General features: G+C 45.1%; 1 protein-coding gene across 1 annotated transcript in view; it reads right to left on the reverse strand.

Annotated features, from left to right (window-relative positions):
- The window catches only part of GFM1 (G elongation factor mitochondrial 1), a 239,150-nt gene that overhangs the window by 157,688 nt on the left and 61,335 nt on the right, over positions 1-20,127 (reverse strand). Inside the window, exon 7 of the mRNA XM_085634740.1 lies at positions 8,887-9,041. Within this exon, the coding sequence (XP_085490866.1) occupies positions 8,887-9,041 (155 nt within the window). The remainder of the gene's footprint in view (positions 1-8,886; positions 9,042-20,127) is intronic.

Consider the following 20,127-nt stretch of genomic DNA (forward strand, 5'->3'; position numbering starts at 1 on the left):
CGACTGGAACGGAGGTCGAGGAGTGCGCCATGTTTCGTCTGGCTCTTCGATCTCGAATAGTCTTTTTCGATCTGAAAGACTTGCAGGCCGGACAGTCTTGAGCCTCGTGTTCAGGGGAGAGGCAGAGGTTGCACACCTCATCAAGATCGGTGTGGGGGAATTTGGACCCACATCGAGGGCACTTCTTGAAAGGAGTTCTTTCCATCAGCCGGCACCGGAGATTGGGTAGGCCCGAAGGCCGCCGTCGACGATGACTGCAATCGAAGATGTGTCGAAGAGAAGGTGATTGAGGAGATCTGGATCTGAACAATACCGCGGTAAGCGAGGATTCCGCTTCGATCGTCGAACTGGAAATGTTCGGAACCGGAGCGCGAAGTATTACATCCGAGCCTGATGGCGGAAAAAAACAATCTGAGGATGGAGCCGAAGCCCATGCGCAATACGATCCAAGGGAGGGAGGAGTCACCGACCTCGTGACTTCCAAAGACTTTCCAAGAGGAAACACAAACTGCAAACATCCGGGCCCAACACCAGATGGCTATCTATGCAAAAGTGTGTAATCTGCAGCTCATATGCCTCGAACATCTAATTTTCATTTCATATGTAGTAAATCAGTACAGTTCAAAATACTAATACTGTATGATTGGGAATGGAACCAGCAACAAAAATAATTATAAAAAATCCAACTCCATGTCAAAGTTAGATTTTTAATATACATTGAGGCAAAGTAGCTTTGAGAAAGTTGACCTCTGCCTGCCTGAACTGTCAGAAGGATGATTAGCATACACCTGTGCCAGCTCGTAGCCTGTGCTCAGCCTTGAATATGTGTGAAAGAAGTTTTAAATACCTCCCAGTAGCAACCAATTGGCTCAACTAAATGGGCAGAGAGGACTCCTCTGAGCCCAACAGAATATGGATGGTGGGGGCTGCGGGCCTCTTTGACAGCACGGTGTCAAATCCTGCTCAAGTCTGTGGAGACACATTTCATACTTGGGGCAAAGTTTTGAAAGAGAGAACAGTATACCAAGACAATTCTTGTGGATCCCCAGTCTGGCTGCTGAAGGACTGTGCATTTCTCTGAGCAGATGTATATCTCTGGTTTTGTTGCGGGTACAATATCTGCTTTATAGTATATTTTAGTTTAAGATGAGGGAGGAACCTAGGATTCCAGTGGTACACTCCCTACATAACTCCAATTCCAAAGAGCCCAAATTGACTGTGGTCGAAGACTTTCACCATCTTGAAAATGCCCTGACACATGGCATTTTGGGTCAGTGTGCAGTAAGATACTGGAGAGGAGCTGGTGAACACCCGTAAACATGTACGTTTATGGCTGTGCCCAAGAACACAGTGCATAACAGCTGTGAAACTAACATTTCCTGCTACTTTCAGTCCCTGTATCTGGATATCCTGAAAGGTGGGAAAATCAGTGACTTGCTAGAAACCGAATCCTGATATAATGTAAGTCTTGGCATACTCAAGAGATTATTATCTGAACTCTTCTATATTGAGAAGACTGCCATAAAGCCTGGCCAACACCCCTATATTGAGATACTGAACCACAAATATAAATCAAATAGGGCGACCAGTTAGAGATAGGCAAATGGAAAAAAGAGGGGATCCCCCATCTGGCTAGGTGGGATAATCAACTTAGGGTCTCTTCTATATTTGGGTACACTAAGGTTGATCCTTGGGATTAAGAGACCCCTCACTCATCCAAAGAGAGAAATGTGCAACATCACAGAAAAAGAGAGATGGCAGGATGCAATAGCTAAATAGTCACACTTGGACGGACATTCACCCTTACACTGTCCAAAAACGAATTTAAGATTTTTTTTTAAACCAGGAATGTTAGGAAAAAAAGTCTATTCATGAAGAGTAGAAACAAAGGACAAAAGAACTCGCGAATCAGAAGTAAGGGCATCGACCTTGCTGGACAAAAAAAAAAAAAGAAGAGGTTCCATTCCTCTGGTTCAGGATACAGAGCCTGGAAGGTAGTTTGACAAGTGACTCTGGCCATTTTTTTTTTAGGCCTCGCCTAGGCAGTGTTTTTGCCGCCTCTTCGAGTAATGCTGTATTCGGGATATGGGCATTCAACACACCCATCGCTTCTTGTGGGTTAGTTGGCCTGCCTTTCTAAATTTCTTTACTCTGGTTGGTCAATATTGTCCATCAGTCCCACCTTTGTGTGCTCAGTTTCCTCCCAGACGGCATCAATAGTTTTTTTGGTTGGCCATCTCTGGCCATCTGTTGCCTCCTCAATGCACTCCCTCACTCCAGGTATTGCTGCCGTCCTTTCAGCGGCATGCACCCCACCCAGTATGACACTCCATTGACTTTTGTGGCAATGGCGCATGCTGCGCTCAAATTAAAAAAACAAAGGCGGGTGGACGCCGCATTTCTTTTCCATTTATTACTTTTATAGCAATGGCGGCACGCCGTGCTTTAGCTTGTAACATCTAAAGCTAAAGCGCAGCGTGCCACAATTGCTACAATGGTAAATTAACAGAAAAAAGGCAGCAGCACATCTTCTGTTTTCTATTAATTGACTTTTGTAGCAAAGGCCGCAAGCCACGCTTTAGCTTTAAACATCTAAAGCTAAAGCATGGTGTGCCTCCATTGCTACAAAAGTCAATAAATAAAAAAAACAAAAGGCAGACAGACACCACATTTCTTTTACATTTGCAAAGCAATATCTTGACATTTAACTAATGCAAGACCTACTGCATTGCAAAGGCTCGTTTTTACATATCACAGATAGTACGCTTTTGCTACAGCTATGTCCGTACACAGACTCTCCTCATTATCTGAACTGTCTGCACCCTTGCACAAGGACTGTCCTCCAGCAAAACAAGGCTAAATGTACAAAACTTATCTTTTGACTGCAACAAGGCTGACTGATCTAAATGAAGTTCTAACTGGTACAACTAACTCCTTCTGGACCTTTTCCAAGCCCCCTCCCAATCTCAGTTGCCTTTTTTCCCCTTAAACAACATTGTGTGGCTTTAACTGTTGTCCCAATCTTTCCAGTGCTATGCCTATTTAATATCTTATGCCCTACCTTATCCTAGACTCTTTCCTCAGCCACAACCTTATGCATGAACACCAGTTCCACCCTCCGTTTCATCCTTTTCCAACTTCTTTATTGATCTACTACCACTGCAGCCGCTTGGAGCATTTCTCCCGTCCGTCACCTGATCTGCTGATTTGCCTCACCAACCCCTTATCCTGCCCTAAAAACCAGAAATACCCCAAGCCTTCCCCCAAAAACCAGAAACCTTAATGCCCCAAAATCATTCTCTGGAGGACATTACAATTACAAAATTATCTATCCGCCTACCTTAGCTAAGAATGCAGCCAAAGCGTTCAACTTTTCAGGATGATCACAACTGATATTGTTTTTACTCACTGACTAGTACCACAGTGCGAGACTGAAAACAAATCTCCTACTCTTCACTGACAACTACACTATCTGGATACATGCCTTCAAGCAAGCTCTGGATGTTAATTGTACCTTTAGCCTTACTTATGGTTACAGACTTAGCTCTGTCCCCTCTGCGACCTTTAAGCCCATCTTTCAATTTCTATCAAATCAATGGCAAGATGAGCTAAGTGTCTGACTCTAATCGGAAACTATTTGGGTCCCATTCACCTTCCTTTGCCAAAACTACTAAGCATCTCATCTCCTACCCCAGTCTTAAGCTCCAACTCTACATGTCCTCCGACCCCTTCCTTTCCAATTACCTATCTTACCATCTACCAAAGTCTCCCAGCAGCCTATTCCTCCCGCTTCCCCACTTTCGTGATCCGAAATCACCAAACCCATATTTCCTCCAGTCAAACCATTCATCACCTCTCTTTTTCAGACCTTCCACACTTTTCCTTTACCACTACACTCCAAGCAGGTGTTCCCCTTTGATATCACGTTGTCCCCTTCTCACACAACTAGTTCCCCCCACTTTCTCCTGAGCTCTCCCCATAACCCCCAAGCACCTCACTCTCATCTCCTCTTCTACATCCAACACCTATGTCCAAACTAGCCCCCCCTAATACTTTCTTCTCCCATACGCCCCCATCACCTCCTCCTGAACATTCACTCTCCTCTTTTCACCCTCACTTTCGACTTCTCTTCATCCTTCTGGATACTGCCCACCTATTCCGGATGCCCACAGATTGACTATACCAGTCTTTCTTAACCCTACTCAAAAAAGATCTTCCCAACAATTATACAAGCCCTGACCACAGCCAAGCCACTACTGCCAAGCTACCTAATGCTATAAACACCATCACATCTAGCATAAGTTCTCTCAAAAGGTACATGAGCCTGCTAATCACAAAAATTCCAAACTTAATTTCCTTTCCAGTAGGGTCAACACTCCCCTCACACTACTTGGACCCCAAAGCCTCCCCTAAATTTATAGATCAGCTCATTCTCTCAATACCCCATTAGCTGAAAAAAGCATCTGCAGGCAATATATTAGCCTCAACCTACCCCCCTCTTCTTTGATCTATCTCGGGGGTTGCCAAGATGTTCACCACTACCCTCAGAATATCCCTGTCAACATGGGTCTCCAGAGTACTAGAAACCCTACAGAAGGAGTGATTCCAGACAGGCTCGGAGAAAGTCCTCTAGAATGCACCACCTCGTTTTTCTCATCCACCACCAACCTTTACTATATACTCTACAACTTCAATACTAGGCAAGACTAATGCTATACAAAACTAAGATAGCTGACTCGAATAATGACAATACCCAAACCTGACAAAAAGAGTGAAGAATCTGCTTACTACTTTGACACCAAAATCAGATCTATTGAATCTTTGATTCTCATGACACCCACCAATGCTTACTGTACCCTAACCAACAAAGCACCCAACAATTGGGCTACCTTTAGGGACAAGCCCCAGCCTGAGCTCTATAACATTTCCAAACCAAAACTTTCAAATCACTTCCTTCCTTCCTGCCTACCTAGGTACAGAAATGTGTAATGTTTTCATACCCCATTGGCTTAACCTCATCAACTTGCCTCAATGACAATGCTGAGAGTTTAAAAAACTATTATTGTACTTCCGGACTCCAGTTGCTGACCAAAATCCTTGAAAGCTGTTTCAATGTCCAACTAAATCAGTTCATAAGAGATAACAATTTGCTTGACAAGTCACAATTTCACTACAGGCCTAGTCAAGTATGGAGGCCACCATCCTCCAATTACCCGATGATGCATTCAGAATACTAGCCAACAGGGACTCATGCATCCTTATTCTCTCTTCAGACATCAAAACAATCAACCAAAATATCTTCATCATGACAAGATTGTATTAGTACTAAATTAGTTATTTTCCTATCAAGAGAATCACTCACTTGGTGAAGACTGAGCATGCTTTGTCACACCTTGTAGCATTCAGGGTGTCTTGCAAAGAACTGTGCTAGCCCTACTCATTTCAATTTCTACCTCAAACTACTAGGTGAACTTCTTACAGACTTTGGCCTCTCCTACCACCAACACGCTGATGACAGCTGTGGGAAAGTGACCCTTTTTGACATGGTCACCCCAACTTTTTGCCTGGTATTCAATGCAATTTTGACAGAAATGCTCTGGGTTCCTGCTATCCAGGTCCCCCGTGCCAGATTTCTATCCCTAAAACTCTCAATTGGCAATAGCTTTAGCACCGCATGTAATCCCTAGTAAATGGTACCCCTGGTACCTAGGGCAAAGAGGCTAAAGAGGGTCCCTAAGGGCTGCAGCATGGATTGTGCCATCCTCCCTAAGAAGCATCTCAGCAGCAACATGCAAACCGCCAATGCAGGCTGCATGTCTTGGTGCAGTGAAGGCCTTACATGGCTCACCTCCTGTGAGCCATACCTGCAGACACTGCATGCACTATAGGTAAGTCAACCCTAAAGCAGGCCTTGTAGCTCTAAAGCAGGGTGTCCTATACTACATGTGTCAACATATCTGTATGAGCAGACATGCCCCTGTGATGTGAGCAAGGGAGCTATTTTGAGTACACGTGCGGGACAAGAATATTCACAAGTTCCCCAGCTACATGGTGGCTTCACTGAAACTAGAGATGTTTGGTATCAAACATCTCGTATTAATAAACCCACACTGATCCAGTGATGGATTTAATAATACATGTACCCAGAGGGCACTTTAGTAATGCCCCCAGGCCTTGTAGCTCTAAAGCAGAGTGTCCTATACTACATGTGTGGACATATCTGCATGAGCATGCATGCCCCTGTGATGTGAGCAAGGGAGCTATTTTGAGTACATGTGTTGGACACGAATATTTACAAGTTCCCCAGGTACATGGTGGCTTCACTGAAACTAGAGATGTTTGGTATCATACATCTCGGATCAATAAACCCACACTGATTCCAGTGATACATTTATTAATACATGTACCCAGAGGGCACTTTAGTAATGCCCCCTGAAAACCTACCCACAACTAGTACTGATTGACTGATGTAGACCAAACTGCCACCAGTGAGGTTTCTGACTCCCTACACTCTGAGGACAGAAACAATGCCTGCTCCAGCCGGAGGTGTTGTCACCTCCTCCAAGCAGGATGGTTAAGTGATCAGCATATCAAGGCAGGAGGCTTCAAAGACCTCTGCCTACTTTGATATGTGACCCAAGGCTTCCCCAGACAGGGGAAATGCCAGCTCCTGCTCCAGGCCCATTTGGCAACAGGACAGGCAGGAAAATTTGCGATTCAGAAGGCGTGTTCCCCTCCCAGGCTAGTTCCAACCCTTAGGTGGGCTACCGGATATGAACACAAATGTTAGAATTCCACCAGCTTAGTTTTGGAGGAATCAGGTATTCTGGGTCAGGGTTATGCCAACTTCCCACAGGAAGACACCCTAAAGGTAAGTAGCCCATTTGGTACTACCCATCACTCCCTTTAATGCCCTTATATTGAGTATTTGGGTGGCACCTATGATGCCAGGAACTTAGACTTGACAGATCAAGAAGAGGAGAACAAAGAAGAGCTGGGGGAAAAGTGAGAACTGAAGACTTGCTGTGGACTTTGGGTGCCAACCCCTGCACCAGTCTCAACAATCAAGACTAGCGAATCGTCATGCTTCTGAGCATCTTTCAAAACCCCTGGAAGACTGCCAGCCCTCTGCAAATTGATATCTCCATTGGAGCTGAGGAGCAACTCCCCCTGCAGGTCGCAGGCACCGAAGAGCAAAGTCAGGTTCACCGAATTCCCACTCCCCGGCCAGCCAGATGCATCAGCCCTCCAGGAAGAGGTACCTGTGTTCCTGAAGGTCAGATCTGAACTCCCACCAAGGGAGAGGACACGAGGACCAAACGAAGCTGCACAGGACCAATACCTGGGCTACTGGACCCCTTGCAACAGAAACTGCCAGAGTCAAATCCGGACTCCAACGACACCAAGAAGCGGTTGAGAGACAGAGAGCCCAGATGACCTTTCCACTATGCACCAGAGTGCCCCAGGCCAGGTACCGACAAACCGGATGTGCCCCATTGATCCCAGAACCCTTGTGACCCAAGCCCCCCATTGGAAGCTCCCGGACTTGTCCCCAAGTCTCACTCTGAAGCCTGTTTCTAGGTCCCCCCCTTCTTTCTACCGGCATAGCGCTCATAGATACCAATCTGACTAGCACATCTCTACTCGGACGCCCCAGGGCAAGTAATGAGTAACTGGTGGTGGTACTTTGCACCCCTACGACCCCAAGTCGAGTCCCACGAAACTGACCACAAATAACTGTGTGCTACATATGCCTTTACTCCCATAGGGAAGTACTGCTGCGTTAAAGATGCATTTAAGAGAACTATTTACTTACCTGCAAAAATGTATATTTAAAAAAGTACTTGCATGATAACTAAGTCCTTGGCTTCAAAATTTACATAAAAATACAACTTATTTTTCTAAATTGGTCTCAGATGTATTCTTGAGTGTGTATCTCATTTATTGCATCCGTGAATACAACAAATGTTTGGCACTACCCTCTGATAAGCCTAAACTGCTCGTCCACACTATCACAAGAGAGCATTTAGTGTTATTATTTTTGCCAAATCCTTTATTCCTGAGGAAGACCTTTACGTAGTCATCCAAACCATAGTGCTTCTTAGATTTGACTATGAGCACGTCATTCTTGCCAGAATTCCAAAACCCAACCTAACTCTGGTCAAAGGTTCTCCTAAGATGCTTCTGCTGCGCCCCGAGCTAAAGGGTCAGGTCACTTCAACCACATCTTCCCTGTCCTGTCACACACTTAGATGGTTCCCTATCAAAGGCAGATTATTGTACAAAATGCCTGCATTGTTCATATGCACAGATGATTACCACTACTTGACCAACAAACTGAAGCTGTGTTCTTCTGCCTCAGACTGTGAACCTAGAATTTGAAACTTACTTCCCACTTCTATTGGGACCATACTCTTGCGTCCAACTTTCAAGAAACAACTCAAAAGACTCTCCTGACTACAATGTTCCATAAAATCCCCACTTGGAATCAGAGAGAAATTGTTCATCTATATTTATACTACAGGTCATTGGTGATCTATGGCTGGAATTCTCAGGCACATACATACCCTCCTCTATTGATCTATTGCAACATTTCTGAGCTTCAGCCTATCATTGTCTCTCCCCTTTCAGTTTGCTACCCTTGCCCTGTTCTGAATATATTTTTGCTGTCATTCGTATAGCACTCCAACGCTCTAGGGTCTTGTAAGTGAAATAAAAAAATAATAAATAAAAAGGGAAAATCAACAAACCAGTAAAAAAAAAAGAAAAATAAGGCACAAAGGAAGATTCGCATGAATAGAGCCATATATTTACTTATAGGACACTTTTTGTAATACATGCAGAATTAACAACTTAACTCCAAATTGCAGAACTATTGGCACTTACTCCTTATTGAGAATCGCAATATTCTGAACTTCAGAGGGATTCGGCAGGTAGTCTAAAACAGCATCTAGAAGTGGCTGAATTCCCTTGTTTTTCAGAGCACTTCCAACAAGAACAGGTGTAAATAACCGCTTCACAGTTGCTCGTCTGACTGCAAGCTAATAAAAAGTAACAAAATCAATTTTAAGTCTTCTTGTTGAAATACATTTGCATGGAATGTAGAAGAAAACATAGGATAGTTTAGAAACATACTGTTCATGTCACATAATACATTAAGGAATCATGTAATGAAGTGTCTAATTTAAACACCATTGTTTCTAAATCACTTGTTCCTTGTAGTCCCCACCAGGGAATAACCTGGCCGGAGACTGCTTGAGCAAACAAACAATTAGGTGATATCACTACCTATTGATGGAATCAATAATCGGCAATCTCAAAGTTGAAAATAAAACACAAAAAGAAGAACAAATGTTTACTTTATTTTGCAGCTGAAAAGAAATATCCCATGATCCAACCCATTGTGACTCTTATAAAATGAATGTCTCCTGACAGAAACACCAGCAGACGTGAGCATGCAAGCCATCATACAGAGAAAACTTTAATTTAGGTTTAGGCGACTGCAAACCAAATAATCTAAAAATATGCATATTTAATTGAGATTCCGTCTACAAAGCGAGATAATCATTCAAGGATGCAAGACAGAATTAGTTTACCTTATTCTAGGCCAAACATTTTGAAGTAATTGGTATGCATTGAAAGGATTATTGTGTTTCACCTAAATAAGTGACAGTGCTGTCACAATCAATAATGTAGTCTACAATCTTTTTTTCTACATTGGCAGTAAATCGCTAACAATCTAAATCTTCATGATCCCTTCTTGCAACAGCACAGCAACAAACCACAATTCGGGAAAAGGGTTACAGAAGGATCAATTTTCATCTTTGCAAATTGAGGACTGTACAGGTTATCTGGGCAATCGACATTTTACAAAGGCTTAATTCCGTTGTGAGGCGATCAGTAGTGCTGGAACAATTTTCTGAGTGGGGGTGCGGCCATCAAGGTCATGTTCCCGAAGTCACAGGGACCGTTATAAATCCAAGCATCACACAAACAAAAAGTATAGCAAATGAGCCATGCCACTTTAGCTGCGAAAGCACACTTTCCATTGAAATGGCAACATAATTCACACGGAGATGCAGTTTTACTGATAAAACTATACAGCGCACGAATGATGTGCAGAAATCAGGCGTCCGCAAATATTTATCATTTGCAGATCACCAAGTAAAGTGTCTAGATTTGTTTTGAGCACATTATATTCTTTGTTTCCAGATTGTCAAAAAATGTGCTACATTAGTGCTTTCCAAACGGCTTTGTTTTGAAATATTTGTACAGTTCATTTACAGGTATTTAAATGTTATTGTGCTAGAAAAAAAACTGACATCCTAAAAACCTTCCCTTTCATGTAACTCCAACACGATTGTCAGACAGTTCACTTCACAAAATTCTCTAACTTTGCAGTCCGAGAAAGAAAAGTAAACACCAATCTACATGGTAAAAGAATAAAGCAGCAATTTGTCAGAAGACAGACTGACATTAGAACTGTCTTTGAACAGACAGCAAATGTGACAGGATTAGCGCTAAATGTAAAGGCATCTTTATTGTCCCTTCTCCTCCTGAACTCCAGCAGTTTTATTTTGGGAGTGCTGCAGCACCCCCTGCACCCCTACTTCCGGGGCCTATGGAGGCCATCTTTGGAAGGAAGGGGATGCGAGACTCCACCATCCTAGTTTAATTTATCCACCCAGAGACCCTCCTCAGAGTTGAACTAGGCGCTGTCTGTCAGTGTGCTACAACGATGTACCCATTCATTGCATGTGATCCTTAACTCGGACAGTACAAATTGGAGGCAGTTGATATTCCGTACAAACACATACCTCTCCCTCTCCAAGCGACTCACTAGAATGTATTGGCTGGAATTACATTTATAGGACTGCACTGCCTCCTGCTGGCTCCTAATAGACATTGTAAGGAAACACTGCATGTGCCGGTAATGGGCCACAACGTTTCAGATACTTGAGGGAACACTATGTAGATTGTCAATGTATTATTTTTAAAAACGCAATGCTTTATCAGAGGCCTTTAAAAAAGCACAAATGACGTTTCTTGCTACTCCGGTTATAATCAGTAATATTTAAAGACGGCCTCCAGAAAATACAAGTCTACTAGGGCTTCACAAATATTTAACACCGGTATTTTGGGCTAAATTCTGACATATAATCCAAACAAAATCGGCCTCTGATGGGAGTGGAGGAAAAGGAAGCGATACATAAATGCCCCATTATAAAATGCTTTTAGGTTACAAAACATATCGGCAAACTACTACAATCAGGACTGTAGAAGCAAGCACTTGCTCATGCAAAGGCCGATGATGATGCATCAGCTTCCCACTGGAACCGCCGTACTGAAAGACCAACCAACACTTATCACTACAAGCTTCCCACTGGAACCGCAACATTTATCAGACCAAGCTTCCCAGTGGTACCGTGGTACTGAAAGACCAACCAACAGCATTTATCACCACAAGCTTCCCACTGGAACCGCGAGCTCCAGGTTCCGAGCAAGGTACAGCGGGGTCTTGAAGTGGAAAGCCTTGTGAGCCATGCATGCCATTTTTAACTGTTTCCGACCTTCATATGGAAGCCAATTCAGGTCCCGCAAGTCCGGAGAGATGTGGTGGTATTTTTTTGTGCTAGTTAAGTGCCTAGCAGCGGAACTGAGGGAAGCCCTAAGAGGAGCCGTCCTCACTCTAGGCAGGCCGCAAAGTGTTGCGCTACCATAGTCCAGCTTTGAGATCACTAATGCTTGTACTGCAACCTTTATGTCATGAGCAGGGTAGAAAGGGTTTGAGTTTCGTGAGTAGGCTGAGTTGGAAGTTCGCCCCTTTGGTGAGGGAACTGATGCGCTTCTGCATGTTCAGGCTTTTGTCCAGAATGATACCCAGAGAAGATGCAGAGTCCACAAGGTGCGGTCTACAGTTAAGAGCAGTCAGCTGATTCAGCCATTGCTCCATTACAGGGGATTGGTTGTTGGGTGAGATCAGTAAGAATTCAGTTTTGAGAGCATTTAGCTTCAGGTGATTACTTGTCAACCATCTTTGTGTTTCCAGCAGGACTGAGTTGAGGGACTGAATGTCTTTGGGGGAGACTATCTTCAGGTATAGTTGGGAATCATCCACGTACATATGAGAATGAAGGCTGGATGATTTTAGAATATCTGTCAGGAGGCTCCATGAACAGGTTAAAGACCGTGGGGGACAGTGATGAACCTTGGGGAACCCCCAAGGTGACCGGCGCAGGATGTGACAAGGAGTGGTTCATATTGAAGCTTTGGGATCTGTTGTGAAGGAACGAAGAGAACCAGTTTAAAACCGGCCCAGAAAGTCCTATCCTATGTTCCAGGAGGTCAATTAGGTGATCGTGTTTGACAGTATCAAATGCGGACGAGAGGTCAAGAAGGATCAATAGGCACGATTCATTGTGATCCGGCATTCTGAGCGCAAATTCCACGATATGGGTTAGCACCGACTCTGTACTATGACCAGGGCAGAAACCAGATTGGCATTGGTCCAGGAGATGGAAGTGGTCGATGTGATGACAGAGTTGGGAGAGCACACATTTCTCCAGGAGTTTTGCTAAGGTGTGGATGTTGGTGATTGGGCGAAAGTTAAGAAGGTCCGTGGGATCAGCATTTGGTTTCTTTAGGATAGGGGTAACTTGACCTGATTTAAGGCAATCCAGAATAGCACCTTGCATAAGAGAAGCATTGACGATCATCGTCCAGTGTGTTAGTAAGGAGGATCTCACTTCCGGGAACAGGTTTGATGGCAAAGGGTCATAGTAGTGATTGGATGTTTTCAACGTCAACAGCATTTTGCGTATAGCGGGTTCATCCAAGGTTTGGAACAGACTCCAAGATGCATTGTTTTTGGGGAGGAAGGGCTGTGAAGGGCCAGTGTTAGTCGAATCTGAAGGGCGTAGGGTGTTCAGCAGACCACTCAGGAGGTGATCATGGGCCGAGGGTAATTCCAGCAAATCAGCACAGGGCTGAATAGAGAGATCTGCATCTAGATGCGTGGGAGGAGTTGCACCTGGGACCTGAATAGGGCTGTGCCTTCCCTTCACAATGCTGGCTCCACCTCCTGTGGTGCGTCTGATGTCCCTGCCCTGCACTGTGAAAGGAAAGAAGGAGTCTTGTCAACAAAGTGCTCCAGGACTGACCAGAAGTGGTTTGGACTAGGCAAAGGCCTCTCTGCCTTCAGAGAACAAAGCGAAAATGGGTATAAATATTGGGACCCAAACCCAAGAACTTTAGATCACTTTGGGAAACAAGAAGAAACCTTTGCTGAGGAGTGGAACCAGAGAGACTGAGGAGAGACTATCCCTAAGCTTGAGGGATTGGCCTGCAGTGGTTGCCCGACTGCCAAACATAGGAGAAAAGGAACTTTGTGTACTTTATTCAACTTGTGAAGGATCTCCAAGGGCTTGAGAAAAGAGCTTGCCTCCTGCTGAAGTCTCAGGGACAACAGACTTCACCCATCAGCTCCCCAAGAGTTCTTTGCAAGTGCCTGCTGTTTTGCGAGGCTTTCTGAGGGACTGCGTGTCGCAAGGAGCTAGAAGCGCGACTCACGAGAAAGAAGAGTGTCGCCGAACTGCCGCTGCACAACACGAAGCGCCTCGCATCGCCGGAGAAGAGGATCAACGTCGCAGCAGACACCGCCGCATCACCGGGAAGCGTGTCGCAGTAGAATCGTTGAGTCATCGCAGGTCCACCAAAGCGTCTCGCATCGCCAGGGGGAGAGGATCGACGTCGCAGCAGACGCCGCATCACTGGAAAGCGTGTCGCAGGGCCGGTCACCGCTCATCGCCGGAGAAGAGGATCGATGTTGCAGCAGACGCCGCCGCATCACCAGGAAGCGTGTCACAGTAGAATCGTCGAGTCATCGCAGGTCCACTGCATCGCAAGGGGAGAGGATCGACGTCGCAGCAGACGCCGCCGCATCAATGGGAAGCGTGTCGCAGGGCATGTCGCGGCTCGCATCATTGTGGAAGCAATTTGCATCGCCAGGGGAGAGGATCGATGTTGTAGCAGACAACGCCGCATCACTGGGAGGCGTGTCGCAGGGCCTGTAACGGCTTGCATCGTGTGGAAACATCTCGCCTCGCCGGAGAAGAGGATTGATGTGGCATCAGACCCCACCGCATCACCGGGAAGCGTGTCGTATCAAGAAGAAAGCGCCATCTTTGCTTCTTTGCACCAGATCTTCAACGCATTACCGTCCTTGCAACGTTTTTGTTGTCTTGCGTTACGCATCTTAAGATACAATGAACTCCGAGTGTCGCATTTACCATCTTAGGATAACTAAGTTAATTCTACCATTTTAAGTACAGTATTGTGGATTTTTGTTGTTTGTGGTCTTGTGATAGTTCTATATAAAGAATACTTATTTTTTATATAAAACTTGTGTGGTGTCCATCTGTAGAGTTGTTACTGGATTACTGTATGTGTTCACAAATACTTTACACACTGCCTCTGAGATAAGCCTTTCTGCTCATGCCAAGCTACCAAGGGGGTGAGAAGGGGTTATTTTAGGAGTGTACCCCCTTACCCTGACTAGACGCAAGGGTCCCTATTTGTCAAAGGTAACTACCTCTGCCAACTAGAGACCCCCAAATCTAACATTGGTGGCAGCGGTGGGATTTGGACTTGCATTTGTGACTCATGTACAGTGATTGGTGAACACTATTAGTGAGTGCAGACCAAACGCAACCACATACTGTTTTTCTGTTTTTTGGTGCCTTCCTGGAAGTATTTTTGATACTATGACTCTGGTTAGTTGTTGCAAAATGGATCTCGACCTCTTGCACATGTTTGTCTACACAATGAAGGAGCTACATGTGTTTTGCAAGGAAAGAGGGCTGCCTGTGAAGAGAAGGTCCAAGGAAGATCTAGAGGCATCCCTATTTCAGTATGAGTTACCCAGCTGGAAGGCAACACTACCAGTTGAGTCTGAGAAGGAGGAATTCCTGGAAAGTGAGGGAGAAACAGAAAAAGATAGCTGGCTTCTGGAATATGAGCAGAGGCTGAGAGAGATTGATGAAGAGCTGACAGAGCTTGAAGAGGCTCAGAGGGCCTTAGCCCAAGAAGAAGAAATTTGGGCAGTTCAGAAAGTGAGCTTTGCGGAGTTGGAGGTGGAGTCCAGCTCAAATGGTAGCAGCAAAATGGAGTTATCTAGTGCTGAGAGAGCAGTACATACACCCAGAGATGTGGTGCCTGACTTGAAGGAGGGGGTTGACATACACCAGGGGGTTCTAGGATGTGAGGTAGCTCCAGAGGTGCACAGTGTCCCCGAGGTGGATTGGGGAACTGGCACCGGGGTTCATAGTCCTAGTGATGGGAGGGACACTCTGTTGACTCGAGAGGTGCAGGGAGAGGGGTCCCCATTTGTCAAAGGTACCTACCTCTGCCAACTAGAGACCCCAAAATCTAATACCAACCAACAAAATTTACCACTACAAGCTTCCCACAGGAACCGCAACATTTATACCACAAGCTTCCCAGTGGTACCGCATTACTGAACGAACCAACAACTTCTATCACCACAAGCTTCCCACTGGAACCGCTGTACTGAAAGACCAACCAACAACATAGATCACCATAAGCTTAACACTGGAACCGCAGTACTGAAAGGCCAACCAACATTTATCACTACAAGATTCCCACTGGGGTGGTGGAGTGAGCTAAAGAATGATGATGGATTATACCCAGATCAGTTGACTGGGGGCGAGTGCTTGCAATGTTCAACACTCCGTCCATCATCCCCTTTGGTTTTACTCTGTTCGCCCTAAGTTGGCAGGGTATGCCCAGACGTGGGTCCCTTACTCATTTTGCCACTGGATTCAACATAGCCTGGCTGATGACGGTTATGAACCCGAAACCGGTCCCAGGATGCTGGTTTCCGGTCCAGGGAAGACATGGCTTGGCAGTTCGGGCTGGACTGTTCCCATGAGGCACAGGGTCAGACTGATTTGCATATGTCCATGTCTGAACTGTGGTGGCAGAGTGAGCTAAAGAATGATGATGTATTATATCCAGATCAGTTGACTGGGGGTGAGTGCTTGCAATGTTCAACACTCCGTCCATCATCCCCTTTGGTTTTGCTCTGCAACATTCATCACCACAAGCTTCCCAGTGGAGCAGCAGTACTGAAAGACCAACCAACAACATTTATCACCTTAATAACTGAGCTACTGAATACGAAAGTATATCTCACAACAAGCATAACCTCCTATGTAGCGGTCTCAATCTTTCTTTGGTGATGCTGGTTCTGTACAAGTCCAAATAACTACACCTAGGAGTGGTCGACGAGCCATTATTTTTGCCTCATATTTATTACCTCTGGGGCCACCGTATTGTCAAAGTATTGCAAAGAAATGCAATCATGGCAGCAAAGAGGTGCAGCAAAATATCTACATCTCAACTCACCTTTTCCGATTTGTAACATCTCAATGTTAACATTTTGGGAATACAGTATTTCAACCGTAATATTACATTTTTAACCCACTTCTTTCCACCTTCAACTCCTACATCTTTACAGCAGTAGCAGCCACGGAAATCAGAAAATCATAAGTCTGGCACTTGAGGTCAGGTGAATCTTGTAATACACCTGCACCTGTACACTGTTGGTGAAATTACAGTCACTGGGAGGGGAGGGAGGAGGGGAAAGGGGAAGAGTGTGTGTTCACTGATAACACCAAAGGTTTCAGGAACGTCATAGTTAGAAAATAGATTTTGAAAGCCTTACAAATTCACTGGAAAAACCAAAAGGTTAGAGGGACGTTATAGTTAGGCTGATATTTTCTGAAGTTCTAGTTACCTTAGCTAAAGATAACGTATGCCCCCGCAATGCACTGCTTATGACCTCACATATTAGACCACTCATGACATGGTCAGTGACATCACTAAAGACATCACTGATGACATCATACAAAGAATCCCTGACATGCCCACTTACACAATATCTCATACACCCAATCTTGCAATTTTTTTTTTTTTTTTTAAGTTTTGTCTATGTAAAGTTGTCCTGAGGTTCTGAAAAAGTGTGGGCTTCTTCTTTTGCGGTTTTGTGGACATCCAGATTGTGTTTATTCTGTAGACCATAACCTTCTCTATGCAATCTGAAGGCATGGAATGTCTGTTGAACTTCAATTTGCAATGCAGCTTATTCTCCAATGGAAAATTGGGTACACATTACATGGGAAACTCTGGAAACATTCAAATGAGAAATAGCCTCTAAGAAGGAAGCATCTTAACCTCAATTGTAAATTGTCTTTTTATTGTCCACCTATATCCCAGTCAAGTACACCAGTAAACATGTATTTTCCTAAATTTGGAGAGAAGCAAGGTGGCTGTTTACTCATCACAGATAATTTGGAGATCTTGGGCCATAAGCCTACTGGCTTACTAAGAAAAAAAAAAAGGAGAAAACAAAAGTAATGTTCAGTGCTAGAAAAAAAGCGTGACCAGTTGGTAGTTAAATTATAAGAAAGACTTTTGCTAGATACTGCTCTGTTACAAAGTGAGTTTGACTCCTTGATGGTTTGATGGGCCTCAATATGGCAGGCTTTCTTTTCGTCCATTATTGCAAAAATCATACTGATGATATTGGATGTGGATAGGGAGCTGAGGGTGGGCAATTCCCAGTCCATGGTCCCTAAAAAGATTACTGAAAGTGCAGAGGAATTTGAGGGTGGTTCAGAAAGTGCGTTTCCAATTATCCAGACCCGGGTTCCTAAAACGGTAGAGGGGCTTGTGACTCAAGAAAGTGTGGTGCTACAGCACCAAGCTCAACCTAATTGTGGGGCACAGAGTGTAGGTGAGACACTAGGAAGTGTTGCAGTTACCAAAGTAGCCACGGCACAGACCTCCATTAAAATACTGTCTTGGAACGTGGCGGGTATAACAAACAAGCTACATTGCCCAGAGTGGGGTGCCCTGGTAGACCAGATGGATTTATGTTTGTTTCAGGAGACTTGGGCCAGGGAGGAACACTCAAGAGTGGGATTTGCCACTTATCATGTACCCGCAAGGTGGGGAGGGAAAGGAAGACCTTCTGGGGGATTGGCTATATGGGTTGCTCTTCATTTGGGTTGCGTGGTGGAAAATATGCCCACTCATTCAGAGGATGTGCAGTGTTTAGAGCTTAAATGGCCCAATCGGTATTGACTGGCGGTTGTGAATGTTTTGCTCGCGGCCAGTTCGGATAGGGCTTGAGTCACCCACAATTCTATGATCTATTCCAATTCTTGAGTCTATTGCCAGGGGATTCTAGGCTCTTGGTGGCAGGGGATGTGAATTGCCAATATGAACCTTTTTTTGAAAGTATCGAAGGCGCGCTTATGGGAGAGGATGACTACTGGGCGATCTCCCAATGTCAGTCCCCACGCCCTAAGGTGTGGTCCCCATTGGCTACTCAGATCACAGCCCTTGTATTAAATAATTCCCTTAGGGCTTGTAATGGCCGTTCAGCGTCTGATAGCCCGTCAGTATGCACCTATAACAAGAAGGGGCAAGAGTCCCGAATCGATTACATCATGGTGGAAACCCGGATGTGGTCGATGCTCATTGATTTTAGGGTAGTTGAGAGGGCTGATAGTGACCATAACGCGTTACGCCTGGAGTTGGTGAATCCAGGGCAACAAGAAACAGACTCACTTAATGTAGGAGGGAACGATGAGGGTTTGGGTCTGATCTTATCAAGTAACAGTCGGAGGGTAAAGTGGGGGAGAATAATAGGTTCGGAAGAGAACTTAGCTAAAGTCTACAACCTAGTTCTATTACGACTCCTGGAGGTCGAAACTCTAAGCTCCCAAGATGTTCCCAGTGACTTCAATGGAGAACTTAGTGTAATCCATTCAGATTTGGCCAATAGCCTGGCTGAAGTTTTCTACCCCCAGGCACCCACGAGAAGGCCCAGACAACCTGTCTTTTCCTGGTATAATTCAGCATGTAGGAGAGCAAAGAGCAATCTTGTTATAGCAATTAAGGCAGGGCATAGGAAAATGGCGATTCGAGATTGCAGATTGCAGTATAAGGAGGTCATGGGGCATGCAAGAAAAGAATGGGACACGGAAAGGTGAATGAACCTAAAGCTAGCCCTGGACACAAAAGATGTGCGCAGATTTTGGTCACTTGTTAACCATGGCTCGGGTGACCTAAAGTCTGCCATAGAACCGAATATTGCGGCATCAGCATGGGAGGCCCATTTTAAAGGCTTATATGGGGGGGAAGCCGCATTGTGTAGTTTGCCCGACTCACGAGTCCCAGTAGACAAGCAGGAGCCCCTGGAGTTTACCCTTGGGGAGGTAATAAGTGTAATAGGCAGACTTCCAGTGGGAAAGGCCCCGGGACTGGATAAATTACCGGGGGATCTTTTTAGACATCAACCTGAGATCTGGGGCCCCTATCTCCTTGTCGTATTTAACGCTATCTCGAGGGGCATGGAAATTCCCAGTACCTGGCTGGGGGCAGAGATAGTTCCGATATTTAAGAAGGGGTCACCTCTGCTCCCAGTCAACTACAGGCCAATCAGCTTAATTGACGTTCAACAAAAAATATTTGAAAGATTGGTCCTGGACCATTTGTTGACGTGGATGGCGGATCACGACGTACTGAGCCCCTTCCAGGCGGGATTCAGAAGGAATACGTCCACTATGGACCAAATCTTCTGACTGACCCTTTTGTACTGGAAGACGGTAAAGTATAAAGTATAAAAAGGTTTATAAAGCGCTCGAATACCATGTGGTGTCTTGGCGCTGTGGTGTGAATGACTTACAGGGGAGTAGATTACAGCTGAGCCTGGAATAGGTGATGCTTGAGAAATTTTCTGAAAAGGACATAGCTAGGTTGTAGTCGCAACTCGACAGGCAATTGGTTCCATAGTCTTGCTGCACAGATGGCGAAGGAGCGCCCGCCCCATCTGGCAAGATTGAATCTGGAGATACACATAAGACCAAGGTTGGCCGATCGCAGAGCACGGAGCGGAGTATAGGGAATGAACCGGTCAGTCCCATCATTTGCGCCCCCGCCAAAACGAGCCCGATGCACCAAACAAAGTGCCTTGAACTCGATTCTCTGTTGAACCGGGAGCCAGTGGAGGGAATTCCTTCCTGCAGAGGTAGAGCAACC

This window comes from Triturus cristatus, chromosome 11 (assembly GCF_964204655.1).
Source record: "Triturus cristatus chromosome 11, aTriCri1.1, whole genome shotgun sequence".
Taxonomy (NCBI): Eukaryota; Metazoa; Chordata; class Amphibia; order Caudata; family Salamandridae; genus Triturus; species Triturus cristatus.